We start from the raw sequence: 20755 nt of genomic DNA on the forward strand, positions 1-20755 counted from the left end.
TAGCACTTTCAGACTGTAGTCTCAGAACAGCAAAACTCTGGTTGGGTATAGAATTGCATCATAGGTGACAGGTGTCTTTACAGAACTACACCAATAAAATTATCCCAAAGGAAGAAATGTTAGAATCAGTATGTGTGTTAAATTTGATCTTAACATAACAACATAACATAATGCTGAAAGCTGGCCATTCAGCCCAACATGCTTTCAATTTTCCTACCACTAAACTGTACCTAGGTTATATAACGGGGTCAGTGGAACCATGGTGCAATCTGAAGAGGTGAGTCTTCAGTCTGTGGCGAAGATGGGCAGGTTTTCTGCTGTTCTGACTGCAGTGGAAGATGGGCAGGGTTTTTGCTGTTCTGACTGCAGTGGGAAGCACATGTCACCACCAGGGGCTTTAAGGAGATTTGCAATGTCCTCTAGTGGTGTTGCACTATATTGCAACACCACAACAGGGCAGTAGCGCCTGATTCAATGAGCTGGTTATTCTGCCTGATTCAGTGAGCTGGTTATTCTGCCTGATTCAGTGAGCTGGTTATACTGACTGGTTCAGTGAGCTGGTTATTCTGCCTAATTCAGTGTGCTGGTTATTCTGCCTGATTCTGTGAGCTGGTTATACTGCCTGATTCAGTGGGCCGGTTATTCTGCCTGATTCAGTGAGCTGGTTATACTGCCTGATTCTGTGAGCTGGTTATACTGCCTGATTCAGTGAGCTGGTTATTCTGCCTGATTCAGTGAGCTGGATATTCTGCCAGATTCAGTGGGCCGGTTATTCTGCCTGATTCAGTGAGCTGGTTATACTCTGTGAGCCAATGAGCAGTCTGTGCTGTGGTCAGATCCTTATACAGAACTGTTTATAGAAAATTAAAACGATATCCAGAGCTTTGGGCAACACAGTGACCCATAGATGGCACACACACACACACTTTCTAAAGACTCTTCTGCCCTCTTTTCTTTGAATCCACATGACCTTTGTTGTCTGTTGGTATGTGGCGCTGTCTCTCTGAGGCAGCCTTGGGGAGACCCCGCACTCTGCTGGCAGTGGGGGGGGAGGGGCAGCTGGGGAGAGACATGGTTAGGGGCGGAGCCAGGAGTCTCACTCAGCTGTCTCTTTGTACATGGTGCGCCGCTCAGCGTCGTTATGGGAAACGTAGCCGTGTGTGAGATGTGTTGCTTGGAAAAGGGCATAAACACAGTCGGGAGTGACCTTAACCTGGACCGTTCCCCAGACCACTGTTACCAGGGTGACTGTGCTTCTACAGGACAGGACCGTTACCCTGTTAAATGTGCTTCTACAGGACAGGACTGTTACCCTGGTAACTTTGCTCCTACAAGGCAGGACTGTTCCCCTGGTAACTTTGCTTCTACAGGGCAGGACTGTTCCCCTAGCAACTGCACTTCTACAGGGCAGGACTGTTACCCTGGCAACTGCACTTCTACAGGACAGGACAGTTACCCTGGCAATTGCGCTTCTACTGGACAGGACTGTTACCCTGGCAATTGCGCTTCTACAGGACAGGACTGTTACCTGGGTAACTGCACTTCTACAGGACATGACTGTTACCCTGGCAACTGTGTTTCTACAGGGCAGGACTGTTACCTGGGTAACTTTGCTTCTACAGGACAGGACTGTTACCTGGGTAACTGTGCTTCTACAGGACAGGACTGTTACCTGTGTAAATGTGCTTCTACAGGACAGGACTGTTACCCTGGCAGCTGTACATCTCCAGGACAGGACAGTTACCCTGGCAATTGCACTTCTACAGGACAGGACTGTTACCTGGGTAACTGCGGTTCTACAGGACATGACTGTTACCCTGGCAACTGCGCTTCTACAGGGCAGGACTGTTACCTGGGTAACTTTGCTTCTACAGGACAGGACTGTTACCTGGGTAACTGTGCTTTTACAGGCCAGGACTGTTACCTGGGTAACTGTGCTTTTACAGGCCAGGGCTGTTACCTGGGTAACTGTGCTTTTACAGGCCAGGACTGTTACCTGGGTAACTCCACTTCTACAGGACAGGGCTGTTACCCAAACTACTGTTGCTCTGGGGACTGTGTTTATACGGAGCAGGGTTGTTACTTAAACGTCCAGTACCCTGGAACCTGCATTTATTCATGCCAGAAGCTCACAGTGATGGTAAGAGACTTCAGTTCCTGAACCAATACACTGTCATCACTGCTATAATTCATTGACTGCACCACTATAATACTCTTACTGGTATAATACGTCACTGTTATTATACGCTGATTGCGCTGTTATAATCCATCCATCCATCCATCCATTATCTATACCTTCTTGTCCTGGGCTGGGTCTGGCCATTATCTATACCCGCTTATCCTGGGCAGGGTTGCGGGGGGTGCTGGAGCCTATCCCAGTGTAGATTTGGCGAGAGGCAGAAATACACCCAATCTATCACAGGGCACACACACCATTCACTCACACACTCATACCTATGGGCAATTTATAGTCTCCAATTAGCCTACCTGCATTTCTTTGGACTGTGGGAGGAAACCAGAATACCCGGAGGAAGCCCACGTGAACACAGGGAGAAGATGCAAACTCCACACAGAAAAGCCCAGGCCGGATTTGAACCCAGGACCATCTTGCTGTCAGGCAAAAGTGCACCACCATGACTCCCCACTGTTATAATACTGAGGGTATTTACAGACCATAACGTGTCTCCTTATTGTTCTGGTTTCACTGTGAGCTGATTGAGCTGCACACGGCAGTGTTTTGTTTAGCCTTACGCACAGGGCATCAGACTGCCCATGAGCTCTAATGCAGAAGGACTAGTGGTCCTTGCTATAGTTTGGAAGTGCTGCCCATGATGTTAGCAGAGAGATGCTGTTCCCTGAGAACATTACACACTCATGAACATTACATGCTCGATACTATGTGAGACCGTCCTGAACATTACATGCTCAGTAGCTGTGTGAGACCATCCTGAACATTACATGCTCGGTACTATGTGAGACCATCCTGAACATTACACGCTCAGTACTGTGTGAGACCATCATGAACATTACACACTCAGTTCTGTGTGAGACCATTCTGAACATTACACGCTTAGTTCTGTGTGAGACCATTCTGAACATTACATGCTCAGTAGTGCAGCAGATTACTACTCAAAGTCAGAATTGATTTTTTTGAATGACCTGAAACCCAGCAGTAATGTGGTGCAGTCTATTTAAAAGCCTTACAGTGTGTAGACTTGTCAATGACCATGGCAGCTGACATAGTTTCAAGGGGAACACACCATGGACATGCTACACATGCAAGCGGGTGGATCTTTCATACAAGGGAATTATCACAGGTGTACTAGAATGTCTTGATGACATTGAACTTGTGTTTATGCTCTAATTTAAACAGGATATTGCACTGTGTGGAGCCAAATATTTCAACAACTCCAAAAATCAACTGCTAAGAAATCAGTCAAAATGGTCCAATTCAATGACTTCAGCCAGTTGTTCAAAGAAATACTGAAGAGGTCCATTTGCTGGTCATTAAACCAAACTGTGGTTCAATTGTTTAGTACTTATTGTTCCTGAATTATTATTTATACTCAAAATTTAAATTATTCCCTTATTGAAATGGCTGACAGTGTTAATGAATGAGTGCTTGCTCGGCTTCAAAAATGGGTCTGAGAAAAAGCAGCGATTTGCTTTATTTGTGCATTCGGTGATAACTGTTCAGGATCCCTTTTTGAGTCAAAAGTAAAAAAATAAGATAGCTCTCAGACAGCTTAGATGAGGAGCAGTGTGAAATGTAAACTAATGCAGCACAGAAAATGAAACTTAGCATGAACCTAGCTGGAAAAGGGCCTTACTGAGGCTGATCCGATGACTGGAACTGCTACTGGAATCAGCCCACTGGACCCGGGCCAGTCTGGATAGGCCCCACACTAATCAGTGCAGCACTACAACCACAATGCACTGCTGCAGTCACATCAGAGTGATGTTCTTCCAACTCTGCCCTAATGTACTTGTTCAAATGACCTCAGGTATGCACTTATTGTACATTGCTTTGGATAAAAGCGTCTGCCAAATAAATGTAATGTAAATGTCATATAATGTTCTGCTGATCTCTCTCTGTCTCTCTCTCTACATCTCCCTCTGTATCTCCCTCGCTCTCTCTTTACATCTCTCAGTCTCTTTCTCTCGCTCTCTGGGGGTGAGATGTGAGCTCTGAGATGGTGGGTGCCCTTTTCTACCTTTAATATGACCTTTTTTTCCTCTTTTTTTCTTTTTTTCATCAGTGAAAGTGTGTTCTTTAAGTTGTTGTATTTACTGATTATATTTGGTTTGAGGTTAGTGAGGTTTGGATTGCCGTTGTTTGAGGGTTTTGGGCCCACGGGGTCGGGATAGCGTCTCAATCAGACGGGGCAGCGTAAACGCTCCGTCTTGGATTCAGGTGTGTTCCCGATGGTGATGTGTCAGTGGAAGATGTTCTTAGTGGTAGGGGAACAGGTAGAAAGCGAGCAACTTTACTCGGCATTACGGATGAATAAATCCGTTGCTATTTTTCTGACGAAAGAAAGTTTGGTTAATCGTTTGATCGAGAATGGGATATGAGTTTTAGAGAAGGAATTGTCCAGATTTGGTGAGTTTGCTAGCTCAATGAAAAAAGTCCAGAGTTAAAACACATTCTGTCCTTTGGAAGGCAGATTTTCATGTTTCTGAAATCTCAAACGCTGGATATTGCATTTCGATGCAAGCACGCTGAAAACTCCTACATAGTTTTTGCTAGCACTGATAGTTTTAGGTGTTTTGAATGTGGCGATATTGGCTATAAAATGTTTACCTGCCCACTGAAGATATTAGGGAGATGGTTGAACAGTTACCCCTGTGTGGAAGTGAGGTGGCAGGGCCGTCAGGAGTAAAACGGGGGTAGAAGGAAACACCGGAGACGGTTGCAGCTATGATGCAGCTATGATGCCCGCTGTTGCGGGGGCGAGGGAAGGCACAGACTCCGGTAAAGCTGTTGCTAAGCCGGTGAGCAAGGGGACAGGGTCGCAGCTAGGGAACGTGTAAAAAGACTACACTTAGTAATAAGTCTGTAATATGTGCAGCTGTTCAAGAGAATGTTGTAGCGACTACTGTGTTGAGGGATGCGCCCATAGCTGAGAAGATGGCAGAGGTACAACAGGTTAGGGGACAGAGGACCAGAGTGATTTGTATGATCATGGCATGTTGTCGGATCCTTCCATTAATTTGTTGATCACTGTGAGTCAAATGGGAGACGGTACGCTGTATTCCCTGGATGAGTTGAACCAGTTCCTTAATGAGACGAAAGGGAAGAGTACCGTGTTAGCTGATTTTTTCCCTGATAGTGATAATTTCTCCCATTTTCTCCCCAGTTTAGTCGTTATACCAATTCCCCGTGTGTATTACACAGTCCTGGTCGATGTGCTATCCTCTGTTGGTCTGGGGAGGGTGTAGACTACCACATGCCTCCTCCGATACATGTGGAGTCGCCAGCCGCTTCTTTTCACCTGACAGCAAGCAGTTTCACTGGGAGAGCGTAACGCGCAGGTTCATGCTATCTCCCCCGGATCCCCTCTCTGCTGAACAGACGCCCCGACCAACCAGTCGTAGTTTTCTTAATGCAATGATCAGGACTCATACCCTCACTGGCTTCCCACCCGCGAACACTGCCAATTGTGTTTGTAAGAATGTCTGACCAAGCCGGAAGTACTGCTGCCGGGGATTGAATCACAAGGGACAGCTTCTTTCTGCTTCGATGCATTTTTCTTTATGGTCTTTTTTCCCCTTCTATCTAATGGTGGTTCTGTCTATTGGCACACTTAACCTCAATGGGGCTAGGGATACAGGAAAAAGACATTTGTTTTCAGAATTTGTGAATCAGAAACAGTTAAATGTTATCTTCTCACAAGAAACAGTGATAAGAATAATGAAACAGACTGAAGGATTTGGTGGATTTCTTTCCCTCTCACCACCCCCCCCCCACCCAGTCGGACAGCAACACCAGTTTCCTGCGGGCAGCACGTGCTGGGAACCTGGAGAAAGTGTTGGAATGTCTGAAAAGGGGCGTGGACATCAACACCTGTAACCAGGTAAGGGCCCAGCATCACTCGGTCTCTGGATCTGATAGGCAAGACTGTCCAAACGTACTGGGCTGTGCATTTAAAAAAAATGTGAAATTCTTCTACTTAACTACATTAAGAGGTTGGTCAGTTAATTTTTTCAAACTAATAAATTTCAAATGATCAGTCACCCACACAGATGATAACTGTCATGTACAATTAGAAAATCATTTTATGTAGCTCACACACACACACATGCACACGTGCACGCAGACACACACACATGCACACGCACATGCACACACACATGCACTTGTTGAAACTGCGGAAACTGTTGAAACTTGTTGGATGTGAAACTTGCTTTCACATGCTCTATCATTTTGAGATAATATTTAATATTTTGTATTACACTAATGGGTTTCTGCAGAACGGCCAATCACTACATGATAAAACAAGGCGTTGGGCTCCCTGCCAGAGATGACCTCAGGTTCAGTTTCACACTCAGCTTCACACTCAGCCTCACACTCAGCCACACACTCAGCCTCACACTCAGTTTCACACTCAGCCTCACACTCAGCTTCACACTCAGCTTCATGCTCAGCCACACACTCAGCTCCACACTCTGCCTCATACTCAGCCACACACTCAGCCTCACACTCAGCTTCACACTCAGCCACACACTCAGTTTCACACTCAGCCACACACTCAGCCTCATGCTCAGCCACACACTCAGCCTCACGCTCAGCCACACACTCAGTCTCATGCTTTTTTTTTGTACGTCGCTTTGGATAAAAGCGTCTGCCAAATGAATGTAATGTAATGTAATGTAATGCTCAACCACACACGTAGCTTCACACTCAGCCTCATGCTCAGCCACACACTCAGCCACACACTCAGCCACACGCTCAGCCACACACTCAGCTTCACACTCAGCTTCACGCTCAGCCTCACACTTAGCCTCACACTCACACTCAGCCTCACACTTAGCCTCACACTCACGCTCAGCCTCACACTTAGCCTCACACTCACACTCAGCCTCACACTTAGCCTCACACTTACACTCAGCTTCACGCTCAGTCACACTCACACTCAGCCTTACACTCAGCTTCACACTCACAGTTAGCTTCACACTCAGCTTCACACTCAGCCTCACACTCAGCTTCACACTCAGCCTCACACTCAGCTTCACACTCAGCCACACACTCAGTGTCACACTCAGCTTCACACTCAGCCTCACACTCAGTTTCACACTCAGCCTCACACTCAACTTCGCACTCAACTTCACACTCAGTTTCACACTCACACTCAGTTTCACACTCAGCCTCACACTCAGCTTCACACTCACACTCAGCTTCGCACTCCATTTGAGTGGTGTTCATCGGTAGGGTTAATGATATCTCCTATTGGTATGTTGGTTGTAAGTAGGCACAGTGTGGGAGGCTGCTCTGTGCTGTGTGCAGGGTGTTGCTTTGGGAGGGTGGGGGGTGGAGAGGCAGATAGAGTTCAGTTCCTCACCCTGGCGGTGGCGTGTTCTCTCCTCAGAACGGCCTGAATGCTCTGCACCTGGCGGCAAAGGAGGGGCATGTGGAGCTGGTGGAGGAGTTGCTGGAGAGAGCCACGCCTGTCGACTCTGCTACCAAGGTGTGTTGTGGGGTGGGGCTGACATCAAGGGGGCGTGGCCATCACTAAAGTGGGTGGGGCTCACACGATGGTGGGCGGGGCTCACACTAAAGTGGGCGGTGCTCACACACACATAGGGTATTGAGAGCCAGCTCTGAATTTTCCAAGGAACAAAAATTTGTTTGGAAATGTTCTATAGAGATGTAATGAGTCTACAGGTAATGGATCTAATGGTCTATAGAGAATGTTACGAGTCTGTAGGTAATGGATCTAATGGACTATAGAGGATGTAATGAGTCTACAGGTAATGCATCTAATGGACTATAGAGTATGTAATGAGTCTACAGGTAATGGAACTAATGGACTATAGAGGATGTAATGAGTCTACAGATAATAGATCTAATGGACTATAGAGGATGTAATGAGTCTACAGATAATGGATCTAATGGACTATAGAGGATGTAAAGAGTCTACAGGTAATGCATCTAATGGACTATAGAGGATGTAATGAGTCTACAGGTAATGCATCTAATGGACTATAGAGGATGTAATGAGTCTACAGATAATGGAACTAATGGACTATAGAGGATGTAATGAGTCTACAGATAATGGATCTAATGGACTATAGAGGATGTAAAGAGTCTACAGATAATGGATCTAATGGACTATAGAGGATGTAATGAGTCTACAGGTAATGCATCTAATGGACTATAGAGGATGTAATGAGTCTACAGGTAATGTATCTAATGGACTATAGAGGATGTAATGAGTCTAAAGGATATGGATGTAATGGACTATAGAGGATGTAATGGCCCTGTAGCCTGTGTATGGTGTGGGCCTGAGACAGAGTTGCTGATGATGTGCTCTGTGGTTATGGTCATGTTCTCTGTCCCACAGAAAGGAAACACTGCGCTCCATATCGCTGCCCTGGCTGGACAGGAGGAAGTGGCTAAGCTGCTTGTCAAACGCGGAGCCAACGTGAATGCCCAGTCTCAGGTGAGCCAACCTGAACACCCAGTCTCAGATGAACTAAACTGAATGCCCAGTCTCAGGTGAGCCGACCTGAACACCCAGTCTTAGGTGAGTTAAACTGAATGCCCAGTCTCAGGTGAGCCGACCTGAACGCCCAGTCTCAGGTCAGCCGACCTGAACACCCAGTCTCAGGTGAACCAACCTGAACGGCCAGTCTCAGGTGAGCCGAACTGAACACCCAGTCTTAGGTGAGCCAACGTGAACGCCCAGTCTGAGGTGAGCCGACCTGAACACCCAGTCTCAGGTGAGCTGACCTGAACGCCCAGTTTCAGGTGAGCCAACCTGAATGACCAGTCTCAGATGAGCCGAACTGAACACCCAGTCTTAGTTGAGCCAACGTGAACACCCAGTCTCAGGTGAGCCAACCTGAACGGCCAGTCTCAGGTGAGCCAAACCGAACGCCCAGGCTCAGGTGAGCCAGACTGAACAGTACATCTCTCTGGATGTCACATCATGAGTGAGAGTCAGAAAGACAGAATGGGTGTATTGGGGGTGTATTGCTTTTGGCTTCAGACCTCAGGTACAATTGACATTTGTTAACTCAGATGCAGTGCTGTAATGCTGTAGTGCTATAATGGTGTAATGGTGTAACTCTCACTGGTGTAATGCTGTAATGGTGTAATTCTCACTGGTGTAATTCTGTAATGGTGCAGTTCTCACTGGTGTAATGGTGTAATTCTCACTGGTGTAATGCTGCAGTGGTGTTATTCTCACTGGTGTAATGGTGTGATCCTCACTGGTGTAATGCTGTAATGGTGTAATTCTCACTGGTGTAATGCAGTAATGGTGCCGTTCTCACTGGTGTAATGCTGCAGTGGTGTAATTCTCACTGGTGTAATGGTGTAATTCTCACTGGTGTAATGGTGTAACTCTCACTGGTGTAATGCAGTAATGGTGCAGTTCTCACTGGTGTAATGCAGTAATGGTGCAGTTCTCACTGGTGTAATGCTGCAGTGGTGTAATTCTCACTGGTGTAATGGTTTAATGATGTAATTCTCACTGGTGTAATGGTTTAATGGTGTAATTCTCACTGGTGTAATGCTGTAATGGTGTAACTCTCACTGGTGTAATGCAGTAATGGTGCAGTTCTCACTGGTGTAATGCTGCTGTGGTGTAATTCTCACTGGTGTAATGGTGTAATGGTGTAACTCTCACTAGTGTAATGCAGTAATGGTGTAATTCTCACTGGTGTAATGGTTTAATGGTGTAATTCTCACTGGTGTAATGCTGTAATGGTGTAATTCTCACTGGTGTAATGGTGTAATTGATGTTTCTCATGCAGAATGGCTTCACTCCACTTTACATGGCTGCGCAGGAGAACCACTTGGATGTGGTGCGCTATCTGCTGGAGAACGGGGGCAACCAGACCACTGCTACAGAGGTGTGTGTGTGTGTGTGCGCGTGCGTGTGTGTACATGCCTGGGTTTGTGTTTGTCCCTGCTTGCTTGGATTCTTGCTTGTATTACTATTGTGTTAATCATGTGTTTGTTTGTTAGTGCTGCAGTGTGTTAATTCAGTTCAATTCAATTTTGTTTGTATAGAACTTTTATATACACTGTCATTTTTTGAGTCATTTATGTTATGAGAAATATGAACCACGCTAGTGATACCTCTAGGCCGTTTAGTCACATAGGTGGAAATGAAACCAGGCCCAAGGGCCCATTAGAAAAAACCTGTGTCATGAACCTGATGAATTTATTTGTGGCAAGCCATTAACACAATACATAGCTTACAATCATTCAATGAGCTCAATTCCAAGCCTGGATGAAGATCTGCACACATCTAAGAGCTGCGACAAAGTAGGTAAAAATACGAAAGGATAAAATTAGAAAATTGAGTTTAGCTTGTCTCTATGGCGATTAGAAAGGGCATTTCGGAAATGCTGCTACAGTCATAAAGATGCTTTACAGAGGAAACAAAACAGAAGGTTTATCAAAATCAGGACTGAACCCCTCAAAAGCAAGCAAGGTAAAAAAAAGAAACTCCCTAATGGGAGCTAATCTCAGGAGATACCCAGCTGCAGAGGGGAATCCCATCCCCCGCTGCCCAGCCTGCTGTAATATAAAAAATAGAGTGCATGGGAACAGAAATGTAGTGAGTGATCTATCAAAGCGGTTAATCAAATGTTGGGCAGGTTACAGTGTGATATTAAACTAACTGGTGTTAGTCCTGTATTGTGTTATTTTATTATGGATGTAGTATGTTTGTGTGTTATTGCTGTAATGGGCTAATGTGTTACGGTGCTGTAATGGTCTAATGTGTTTTGGTGCTGTAGAGTGCTAATGTGTTATGGTGCTGTAGTGTGCTAATGTGTTATGGTGCTGTAGTGTGCTAATGTGGTACGGGCTGTAATGGGCTAATGTGTTACAGGCTGTAATGGGCTAATGTGTTACGGTGCTGTAATGGGCTAATGTGTTACGGTGCTGTAGTATGCTAATGTGTTACGGTGCTGTAATGGGCTAATATGTTACAGGCTGTAATGGGCTAATGTGTTACGGCGCTGTAATGGGCTAATGTGTTACAGGCTGTAATGGGCTAATGTGTTACGGTGCTGTAATGGGCTAATATGTTACAGGCTGTAATGGACTAATGTGTTACAGGCTGTAATGGGCTAATGTGTTACGGTGCTGTAATGGGCTAATGTGTTACGGTGCTGTAGTATGCTAATGTGTTACAGGCTGTAATGGGCTAATGTGTTACAGGCTGTAATGGGCTAATGTGTTACGGTGCTGTAATGGGCTAATATGTTACAGGCTGTAATGGGCTAATGTGTTACGGTGCTGTAATGGGCTAATGTGTTACAGGCTGTAATGGGCTAATGTGTTACGGTGCTGTAATGGGCTAATATGTTACAGGCTGTAATGGGCTAATGTGTTACGGTGCTGTAATGGGCTAATGTGTTACAGGCTGTAATGGGCTAATGTGTTACGGTGCTGTAATGGGCTAATGTGTTACAGGTTGTAATGGGCTAATGTGTTACGGTGCTGTAATGGGCTCATGTGTTACGGTGCTGTAATGGGCTAATGTGTTACGGTGCTGTAGTATGCTAATGTGTTACGGTGCTGTAGTGTGCTAATGTGTTACGGTGATGTAGTGTGCTAATGTGTTACAGGCTGTAATGGGCTAATGTCATGGTTCTGTGTTTTCCTGTCTGTGTTTCCCTTGTTGGGCCGCCAGATGGCGGCACTTCTGTTTTGTGTCCTGCTCCCCCCTGTTAATTGTATGATTGTTTTCAATTGTCTAATTATGGTTTGCTGGTTGTCTCGTTTCCCCTTCCCTTCCGTGGCCTGATTGTTCATGGTGCCCTCCTGTGTCTCGTCAGTGTCTGCCTATATAAGTTTCCCTTCTCCTGGACTCAGGTGCTGGATCCTTGTTGGTTTGTCAGTTGTTGATTGTGTCTGGTTGTGTTTGGTTGCACATGTTCCTGCCCTGTGTATTCCTGCCCATGTTCTGGTTCCCTTGTGTTTTGGATTTTCTGGATTTTCCTTGTTCCTGGGTTTTTTTTTTGAAGTTTGTCTTTGTGTTTGTGAAGAGTTGCCCTGCGAGGCTTTTTGTTCCCTTTGTTCCCCTTTGTTGAGTAAAGTCTTTTGTTCTCCTCCCATTTTGGAGTTTTGAGTTTTTTCCCTCTGCTTTTGGGTCCGAACCCCCCACGAGTCCTGACAGCTAATGCAGGGGTTCCCAACCTTTTTTGGCTAAAGGACCCCAATTTTACGTCTGAAATTTTTCACAACCCCAGCCATTTAAAGTATTGACATTTCTTTGCTATTGGATACTTTTTTTAATATTAAAAAAGTTTTAAAGAGTTACATTTGACCGACAGTTACATTTTGGTATACAGTCACTGCTAAGAGTCCAGTAAAGCAAAATATGTTGCCACTGATCGTTCATTTGAACTCACCATGTCTAATGAGATGCTTGCGCATCGAGAGCGCGCATCTCACCTCATCTGTCACGTCTAGCCTGGACCGCTACTTTGATTTCATGCAAACAAGAGCGCTAAATCCACAAATAAGTGCTTGCGAAGGGAACCTTTCTAAAGTGCATCCGCTGCCTGTTCAGCTCATCACGTTTTCTTTCGAAATATGATTTTGGCTTGCCCACGTGTTCTTTGTGTATTGTCTCAAAGTGTCTTTTAAGTTTGTTTGGTTTCAATCTCTCTGCACCATACCGCACAAGAGGCATTTGGGCTTTTCCTCGATGGTGCTCATAAATCCATGCTGAAGAAATGATTCATCATATTTTCAAGACTGTTTTGAAGGTATATGTTCAGTATCAGGTTCGCTTGATGATGTGGATGGTGGAGCTCGATTAACAAATCGGTCCATTTTGTTAATTTGCAACCCGCGCTGCACAGGAAGGCTCACTATGCGCTGAATTACAGTTTGCGTTAACGTGCGTACGTGAAGTTCAAGGTTCATGTAGCATACCGGTAATTCAAGCAAATTATTTTCAACACGTTTTTATGTTTTCTATTTAAAATTTAACATTTTAAACTCAAACTGGATTTAAATTAATTAAATATTTGTTTAAAAAAACAAAAACTTTATAATAATCTTTAAAAAAATTTTGGCTATTTTCTTGTGACCGCATTTGCATATCAGGCGACCCCACATGGGTTGGGAAATGCTGGGCTAATGTGTAATGGTGGTGGTCCATCTCTCTGCAGGACGGGTTCACTCCCCTGGCCATAGCGCTGCAGCAGGGACATAACCAGGTTGTGTCACTGCTGCTGGAGAAGGACACCAAGGGCAAAGTGCGTCTGCCAGCCCTGCACATCGCTGCTCGCAAGGACGACATTAAAGCTGCGGCTCTTCTGCTGCAGAACGACCACAACGCTGACGTCCAGTCCAAGGTCTCTCTGTCTGTCTGCATGTCCTTCCTACAGATAAAGCAATCACTGCATCTGTCTGGTCTGTTCTGCTGCTACCACTGTTTCTCAGTGTCTATCAGATCTACAGCTAATGGCCTGTGTGTGTGTGTGTGTGTGTGTGTGTGTGGGGGAGTGCGTGTGCGTGCGTGCGCGTGTGCGCATGTGTGTGCGTGTGCATGTGTGTATGTGCGTGTGTGTGTGTGTGCATGTGTGTGTTTGTGTGTGTGTGTGTTTGTGTGCGTGTGCATGTATGTGTGTGTGTGTTTGTGTGCGTGTTTGTGTGTGTGTGTGTGTGTGTGTGTGCGTGTGTGTGTGTGTGTGTGTTTGTGTGTGTGTGTGTGTGTGTGTGCAGTAGTAATATGATTATGTGCAGTAGTAACTGGATGGTGTGCAATAGTAATAGGATTGTGTGTTCTGTGATGGTGAGTAATGGAATATTTCCCTTCCTGCTGCTCACTCAGATGATGGTCAACAGGACAACTGAGGTACAGGTCTCTGCTTCCTCCTGCTGGACATGTCCTTCAGCTGCATGCTCTCCCTGTTCACTGCATGGCTCAAACTGCCTCTTATTTCATTCATCTGCAGACTTCTCTCGTCTGTGTTTATATATCGGTTTGTATTAATCGTTCAACCTGTCTGAAATTTCTCATTTTTGTTTGATAAGTTTGGTAAGATATGCTGCTTTATCAGTTTTGGTTAATTTGATTTTTATATAATGTGTATAGCTATGTAGTGGAAACATTAAAACATGCAGGTGTTCTGTTCTCAGAATTGGAATCAGAATCACTTTTATTCGCCAAATGTATCATACAGACACACAGGAATTTGTCTTGGCAGATCAGCATAAGACATAAAGTATAACTGAACAGGAAAAGACAGAAACAAGAAATGGCGGGACAAACACACTATATTAATAAATAGTTGAAATAGGTGCAAAAAAAATTATTAAAAACAGAATCTGGTTCTTATTCTGATAGCACAGAACCGCCTACCTGAGGGGAGTTTTCTGAACAGGTGATTTCCTGGGTGGAAGGGATCAGTGGTGATTTCCTGGGTAAAAGGGATCAGTGGTGATTTCTCCTGTTTGCTTCCTGACCCTGGCATAGTACAGCTCATTGAGTGTTAGCTGCTGTTGTTCTGTGTAGCTTTACTCATTCCTTCCTGTATTATCCCAGTTCTGTTCAGACTTTATTTACAAACAGCAAATAAAGTAAAAAATCTGCCATTTAAACAGGCAAAACATTTTTATGATTTTTTTATTTATAAGAGCAACAGGAATAGTGCTAATTAAATATGTTTGTTTGGATCACGAACAGAATTCCCAGAGTTGTAGTGACAAAGGGTTGAGACTTGATTTGTTTTAGCACATCATTCATCACAGACACAGTCCATCCCACCGTGTGTATGTGTGTGTACAGTATATGTGTGTGTATGTGTGTGTGCACAGTGTATAGGTGTACTGTGTATGTGTGTGCACAATGTATAGGTGTACTGTGTATGTGTGTGTGCACAGTGTATAGGTGTACTGTGTATGTGTGTGCACAGTGTATAGGTGTACAGTATGTGTGTGTATGTGTGTGTGCACAGTGTATAGGTGTACTGTGTATGTGTGTGTATGTGTGTGTGCACAGTGTATAAGTGTACAGTATGTGTGTGTATGTGTGTGTGCACAGTGTATAGGTGTACTGTGTATGTGTGTGTATGTGTGTGTGCACAGTGTATAAGTGTACAGTATATGTGTGTGTATGTGTGTGTGCACAGTGTATAGGTGTACAGTATATGTGTGTGTGCACAGTGTCTAGGTGTACAATATATGTGTGTGTATGTGTGTGTGCACAGTGTATAGGTGTACTGTGTATGTGTGTGTGCACAGTGTATAGGTGTACAGTATATGTGTGTGTGCACAGTGTATAGGTGTACAGTGTATGTGTGTGTGCAGTATGTGTTGGCAGTATGTGTGTACAGTGTGTGGTTACTGTGTGTACAATGTGTGTTTTGAATGACACTGTTTTGCTAATAATGTTTTCTTTTTATGTTAAATCGCACCTTGTCTATCAGAATGGGAAGGTAAGAACTTGTTTGTTTAACGTAAATCAGGAAGTGTGTAGAAACTGTGCAACTCTATGTTAATAGTTTTGAGGCTTCCCCTCTAATGTCTGCCTGTCTCTGTAGAAATTTTTTGGGTTTTAGCCAGCTAGAGAGGTGTTTTGTGTTTGTGTTTGCTGTTCTGCATGACACAGTAGAATGTTTACTCCTCTGCTTGTTATATTGAATTAATATAATTTAATAGACAGTGTTATCCAGAATAACTTTCACTGTACGAGAACATGACTGTATTTTTTCTGATTAGTATGAGCAATACTGCCTAACCTGGCTAACGATGCTCCCAGACCAGGAAGTATGTATGTAACATCACTAAAGCACCAGAGAAAGCTAACTATGCAAAGAAGGGAAATTGAAATAAGTCCTGAAAATATAACAAGCCTTCAGTAGAGAAATCTAAAACCACAAAAATACCCCTACCTGAACTAATTATAATGAACTAATGACTAATGAACATTACTGTTCACTCTCCCCCTTTCTCCATCTCTCCCTCCCTCTCTCTCTCCCCTCTCCCTCTCTCTCCCCCTCTCGGCATTTATCTCTGTCTCTCTCTCTCTGCCTGACTGTCTCACTCTCTGTCTCTCTTTCTCTTTCTCTCTCTGCCTTGCTGTCTCTCTCTCGGTCTCTCCCCCCCTCTCTCTCTCTCACACACACACATACAGAGTGGCTTTACCCCTCTGCACATTGCTGCTCACTATGGAAATGTCAATGTTTCCACTCTGTTGCTCAACCGGGGGGCAGCTGTGGATTTCACTGCCAGGGTAAGTATGGCTGTCAATCATTCCATTGATCGATTAGAACTCTTATGTTACATGACTTCTGACAGTGTTAATTACACAGCATACCTAAGATTATTCTCTCACATGCTGTCACACACAAACACACACACACTCTCACTCACACAAACACACACACACACTCACTCTCACACACAACACACTCTCACTCACACAAACACTCACTCACACGCACACACAAACACACACACACTCTCACTCACACAAACACACACACACACTCTCACTCACACAAACACTCACTCACACACACACACACACACACACACACACACTCTCACTCACACATGCACATACACAAACACACACACACTCTCACTCACACATGCACACACACACACACACTCTCTCACTCACACACACAAACTCTCACTCACACAAACACACACACTCTCACTCTCACACACAAACGCATACACACTCTCACTCACACAAACACTCACACACACACACACACACTCACTCACACATGCACATACACAAACACACACACACAAACACACACAAACTCTCACTCACACAAACACACACACTCTCACTCTCACACACAAATGCATACACACTCTCACTCACACAAACACTCACTCACACGCACACACACTCTCACTCACACAAACACACACACACTCACTCTCACACACACACACACACTCTCACTCACACAAACACTCACTCACACACACACAAACACACACACACTCTCACTCACAAACACACACACACACTCACTCACACATGCACATACACAAACACACACACACTCACTCACACACACAAACACACACACACTCACTCTCACACACACACACACACTCTCACTCACACAAACACTCACTCACACACACACAAACACACACACACTCTCACTCACAAACACACACACACACTCACTCACACATGCACATACACAAACACACACACACTCACTCACACACACAAACACACACACACTCTCACTCACACATGCACATACACGCATACACATACACTCAGACATGCACGGGTGTGAATAGATGTGTACACTGAAGAGCAGGTGTGGGGTGTAAAGGCTGTTTATGTTCCCCTCTCCAGAACGGCATCACACCCCTTCATGTGGCGTCCAAGCGTGGGAACACCGGCATGGTGGGGCTGCTGCTGGACCGAGGGGCGCAGATTGATGCCAAAACCCGCGTAAGCCTACCGGCTGAACCCACCATCCCCAAACCCTGAAATCCACAAACCTGCACTGCAATCCACTGCGCAACCTGCTCAGTCACTGCGTAGTGAAACTGCCCTGACCTGCGCAGTCACTGCGCAGTAAAACTGCCCTGCACTGACCTGCTCAGTCACTGCGCAGTAAAACTGCACGGCACTGACCTGCTCAGTCACTGCGCAGTGAAACTGCACTGACCTGCTCAGTCACTGCGCAGTGAAACTGCCCTGACCTGCTCAGTCACTGCACAGTGAAATTACACTGCCCTGCTCAGTCACTGCGCAGTGAAACTGCCCTGACCTGCTCAGTCACTGCACAGTGAAATTACACTGCCCTGCTCAGTCACTGTGCAGTGAAACTGCACTGACCTGCTCAGTCACTGCACAGTGAAATTACACTGCCCTGCTCAGTCACTGCGCAGTGAAACTGCCCTGACCTGCTCAGTCACTGCACAGTAAAACTGCACTGCACTGACCTGCTCAGTCACTGTGCAGTGAAATTACACTGCCCTGCTCAGTCACTGCGCAGTAAAACTGCCCTGACCTGCTCAGTGACTGCACAGTGAAACTGCACTGCACTGACCTGCTCAGTCACTGCGCAGTAAAACTGCCCTGCACTGACCTGCTCAGTCACTGCACAGTAAAACTGCACTGCACTGACCTGCTCAGTCACTGCACAGTAAAACTGCCCTGACCTGCTCAGTCACTGCACAGTAAAACTGCCCTGACCTGCTCAGTCACTGCGCAGTGAAACGGCACTGCACTGACCTGCTCAGTCACTGTGCAGTGAAACTGCACTGACGTGCTCAGTCACTGCACAGTGAAATTACACTGCCCTGCTCAGCCACTGCGCAGTAAAACTGCCCTGACCTGCTCAGTCACTGCACAGTGAAACTGCACTGCACTGACCTACTCAGTCACTGCGCAGTAAAACTGCACTGCACTGACCTGCTCAGTCCCTGTGCAGTGAAACTGCACTGACCTGCTCAGTCACTGCGCAGTGAAACTACACTGACCTGCTCAGTCACTGTGCAGTAAAACTGCACTGCACTGACCTGCTCAGTTCCTGTGCAGTGAAACTGCACTGACCTGCTCAGTCACTGTGCAGTGAAACTACACTGACCTGCTCAGTCACTGTGCAGTAAAACTGCACTGCACTGACCTGCTCAGTCACTGTACAGTGAAACTGCCCTGACCTGCTCAGTCACTGCGCAGCAAAACTGCCCTGACGTGCTCTGTCACTGTGCAGTGAAACTGCCCTGACCTGCTCAGTCACTGCGCAGCAAAACTACCCTGACGTGCTCAGTCACTGCGCAGTGAAACTGCACTGCACTGACCTGCTCAGTCACTGTGCAGTGAAACTGCCCTGACCTGCTCAGTCACTGTGCAGTGAAACTGCCCTGACCTGCTCAGTCACTGCGCAGTGAAACTGCCCTGCACTGACCTGCTCAGTCACTGCACAGTGAAATGGCCCTGACCTGCTCAATCACTGCTGTTGGGAATGTGCAGGTGTCAGGTGGTAAAATATGACCTCATCGGTCTGTGTTAACTGTGTATCTGGTGGGGGGCAGAAATGGTGCCTCGGGGGTGGGTGGCTGAAATGCTGCCTGTGGGGGGGGGCAGTCTGGTCATTACTGTGTTTGCCTGCAGGATGGGCTGACCCCTCTGCACTGTGCAGCAAGGAGTGGGCATGAGCTCACTGTGGAACTGCTGCTGGAGAGAGGAGCACCCCTACTGGCCAGAACCAAGGTACTTCACTCAGACACATACATTTTCCAACATTCATGTGCATGTCTAGTAGTAAGGCGAAAGGAGTTAAATACAATTGAAGCTACTCCATAAAAAATCATAATTAGGCCACCTCTGGGTCATGCTCGATAGCCTCTTTTCCACGGTAGGGCCGATCTGGGCCGTGCTCGATAGCCTCTTTTCCACGGTAGGGCCGATCTGGGCCATGCTCCATAGCCTCTTTTCCACGGTAGGGCCGATCTGGGCCGTGCTCCATAGCCTCTTTTCCACGGTAGGGCCGATCTGGGCCATGCTCGATAGCCTCTTTTCCACGGTAGGGCCGATCTGGGCCGTGCTCGATAGCCTCTTTTCCACGGTAGGGCCGATCTGGGCCATGCTCCATAGCCTCTTTTCCACGGTAGGGCCGATCTGGGCCATGCTCGATAGCCTCTTTTCCACGGTAGGGCCGATCTGGGCCATGCTCGATAGCCTCTTTTCCACGGTAGGGCCGATCTGGGCCATGCTCGATAGCCTCTTTTCCACGGTAGGGCCGATCTGGGCCATGCTCCATAGCCTCTTTTCTACGGTAGGGCCGAATGAGTTCCAGGGGCGCTGCGTTCCGCGCTGCTCAGGACTCGTGGGAATGGTTACTGTTTCTGTTTCCATCTGTCGGGCTGCTAAAACCAGGACTAGGAAATATCTAAGAAAGACTAGTGACGACTGCAAGTGACGCAGTGGATCAGCAGCTCGGCTATCAGTTGCAACACTTTCTCTTTTCTCTTTGCTCCTTCCAGTGCTCCTATCAGTGAATACCTACGTCATTAAGCCCGCCCACCCGAACGGTTCTGCTGCACTGAACATGGTTGTCTAATCGTGCTGGGCACGGTTTGTAAGTGTTCCGCGCCAAAACGCTTCCAGGAGGAAACACCATTGGAACCGTTCCTCTCCGTGCTCAGAACCATTCGGCCCTACTGTGGAAAATAGGCTAATGTTGGAGAATGTGACTGTATTATGCTTAGGCACTCTTTAAATAACATAAAAATTCATTAAAGTAAAAATAAGTTAAAAGTTCATTTAACCACGTTTTTTCAGTTGATTTTTGAAAAAAAATATGAGTACTAAACTTATTTGTTGTTGAGTTTTAATAATGAATGACTTAAAGCAGTGGTAACCAGCCCTGTTTCTGGAGATCTACCGTCCTGTAGGTTTTTACTCCAATCTTAACAATGCACACCTCATTCAGCAGCTAGAGATTTCATTGAGGTGCTAATTAGTAGAGTCACGTGTGTCAAATTATGGTTGAAATGAAAACCTACAGGATGGTAGATCTGCAGGAACAGGGTTGGTTACTACTAACCTGAACAATC

General features: G+C 46.0%; 1 protein-coding gene across 8 annotated transcripts in view; it reads left to right on the forward strand.

The window, feature by feature from the left end:
• The window catches only part of ank2a (ankyrin 2a, neuronal), an 86888-nt gene that overhangs the window by 7576 nt on the left and 58557 nt on the right, over nucleotides 1-20755 (forward strand). For all 8 annotated transcript variants that reach the window (XM_035418157.1, XM_035418158.1, XM_035418155.1 and 5 more), the window contains exons 2-11: nucleotides 5976-6077; nucleotides 7590-7688; nucleotides 8565-8663; nucleotides 9982-10080; nucleotides 13366-13551; nucleotides 14031-14054; nucleotides 15628-15636; nucleotides 16335-16433; nucleotides 17541-17639; nucleotides 19311-19409. In XM_035418157.1, the coding sequence (XP_035274048.1) occupies nucleotides 5976-6077; nucleotides 7590-7688; nucleotides 8565-8663; nucleotides 9982-10080; nucleotides 13366-13551; nucleotides 14031-14054; nucleotides 15628-15636; nucleotides 16335-16433; nucleotides 17541-17639; nucleotides 19311-19409 (915 nt within the window). The remainder of the gene's footprint in view (nucleotides 1-5975; nucleotides 6078-7589; nucleotides 7689-8564; nucleotides 8664-9981; nucleotides 10081-13365; nucleotides 13552-14030; nucleotides 14055-15627; nucleotides 15637-16334; nucleotides 16434-17540; nucleotides 17640-19310; nucleotides 19410-20755) is intronic.

The sequence above is a fragment of the Anguilla anguilla genome, chromosome 5 (assembly GCF_013347855.1).
Source record: "Anguilla anguilla isolate fAngAng1 chromosome 5, fAngAng1.pri, whole genome shotgun sequence".
NCBI lineage: Eukaryota > Metazoa > Chordata > Actinopteri > Anguilliformes > Anguillidae > Anguilla > Anguilla anguilla.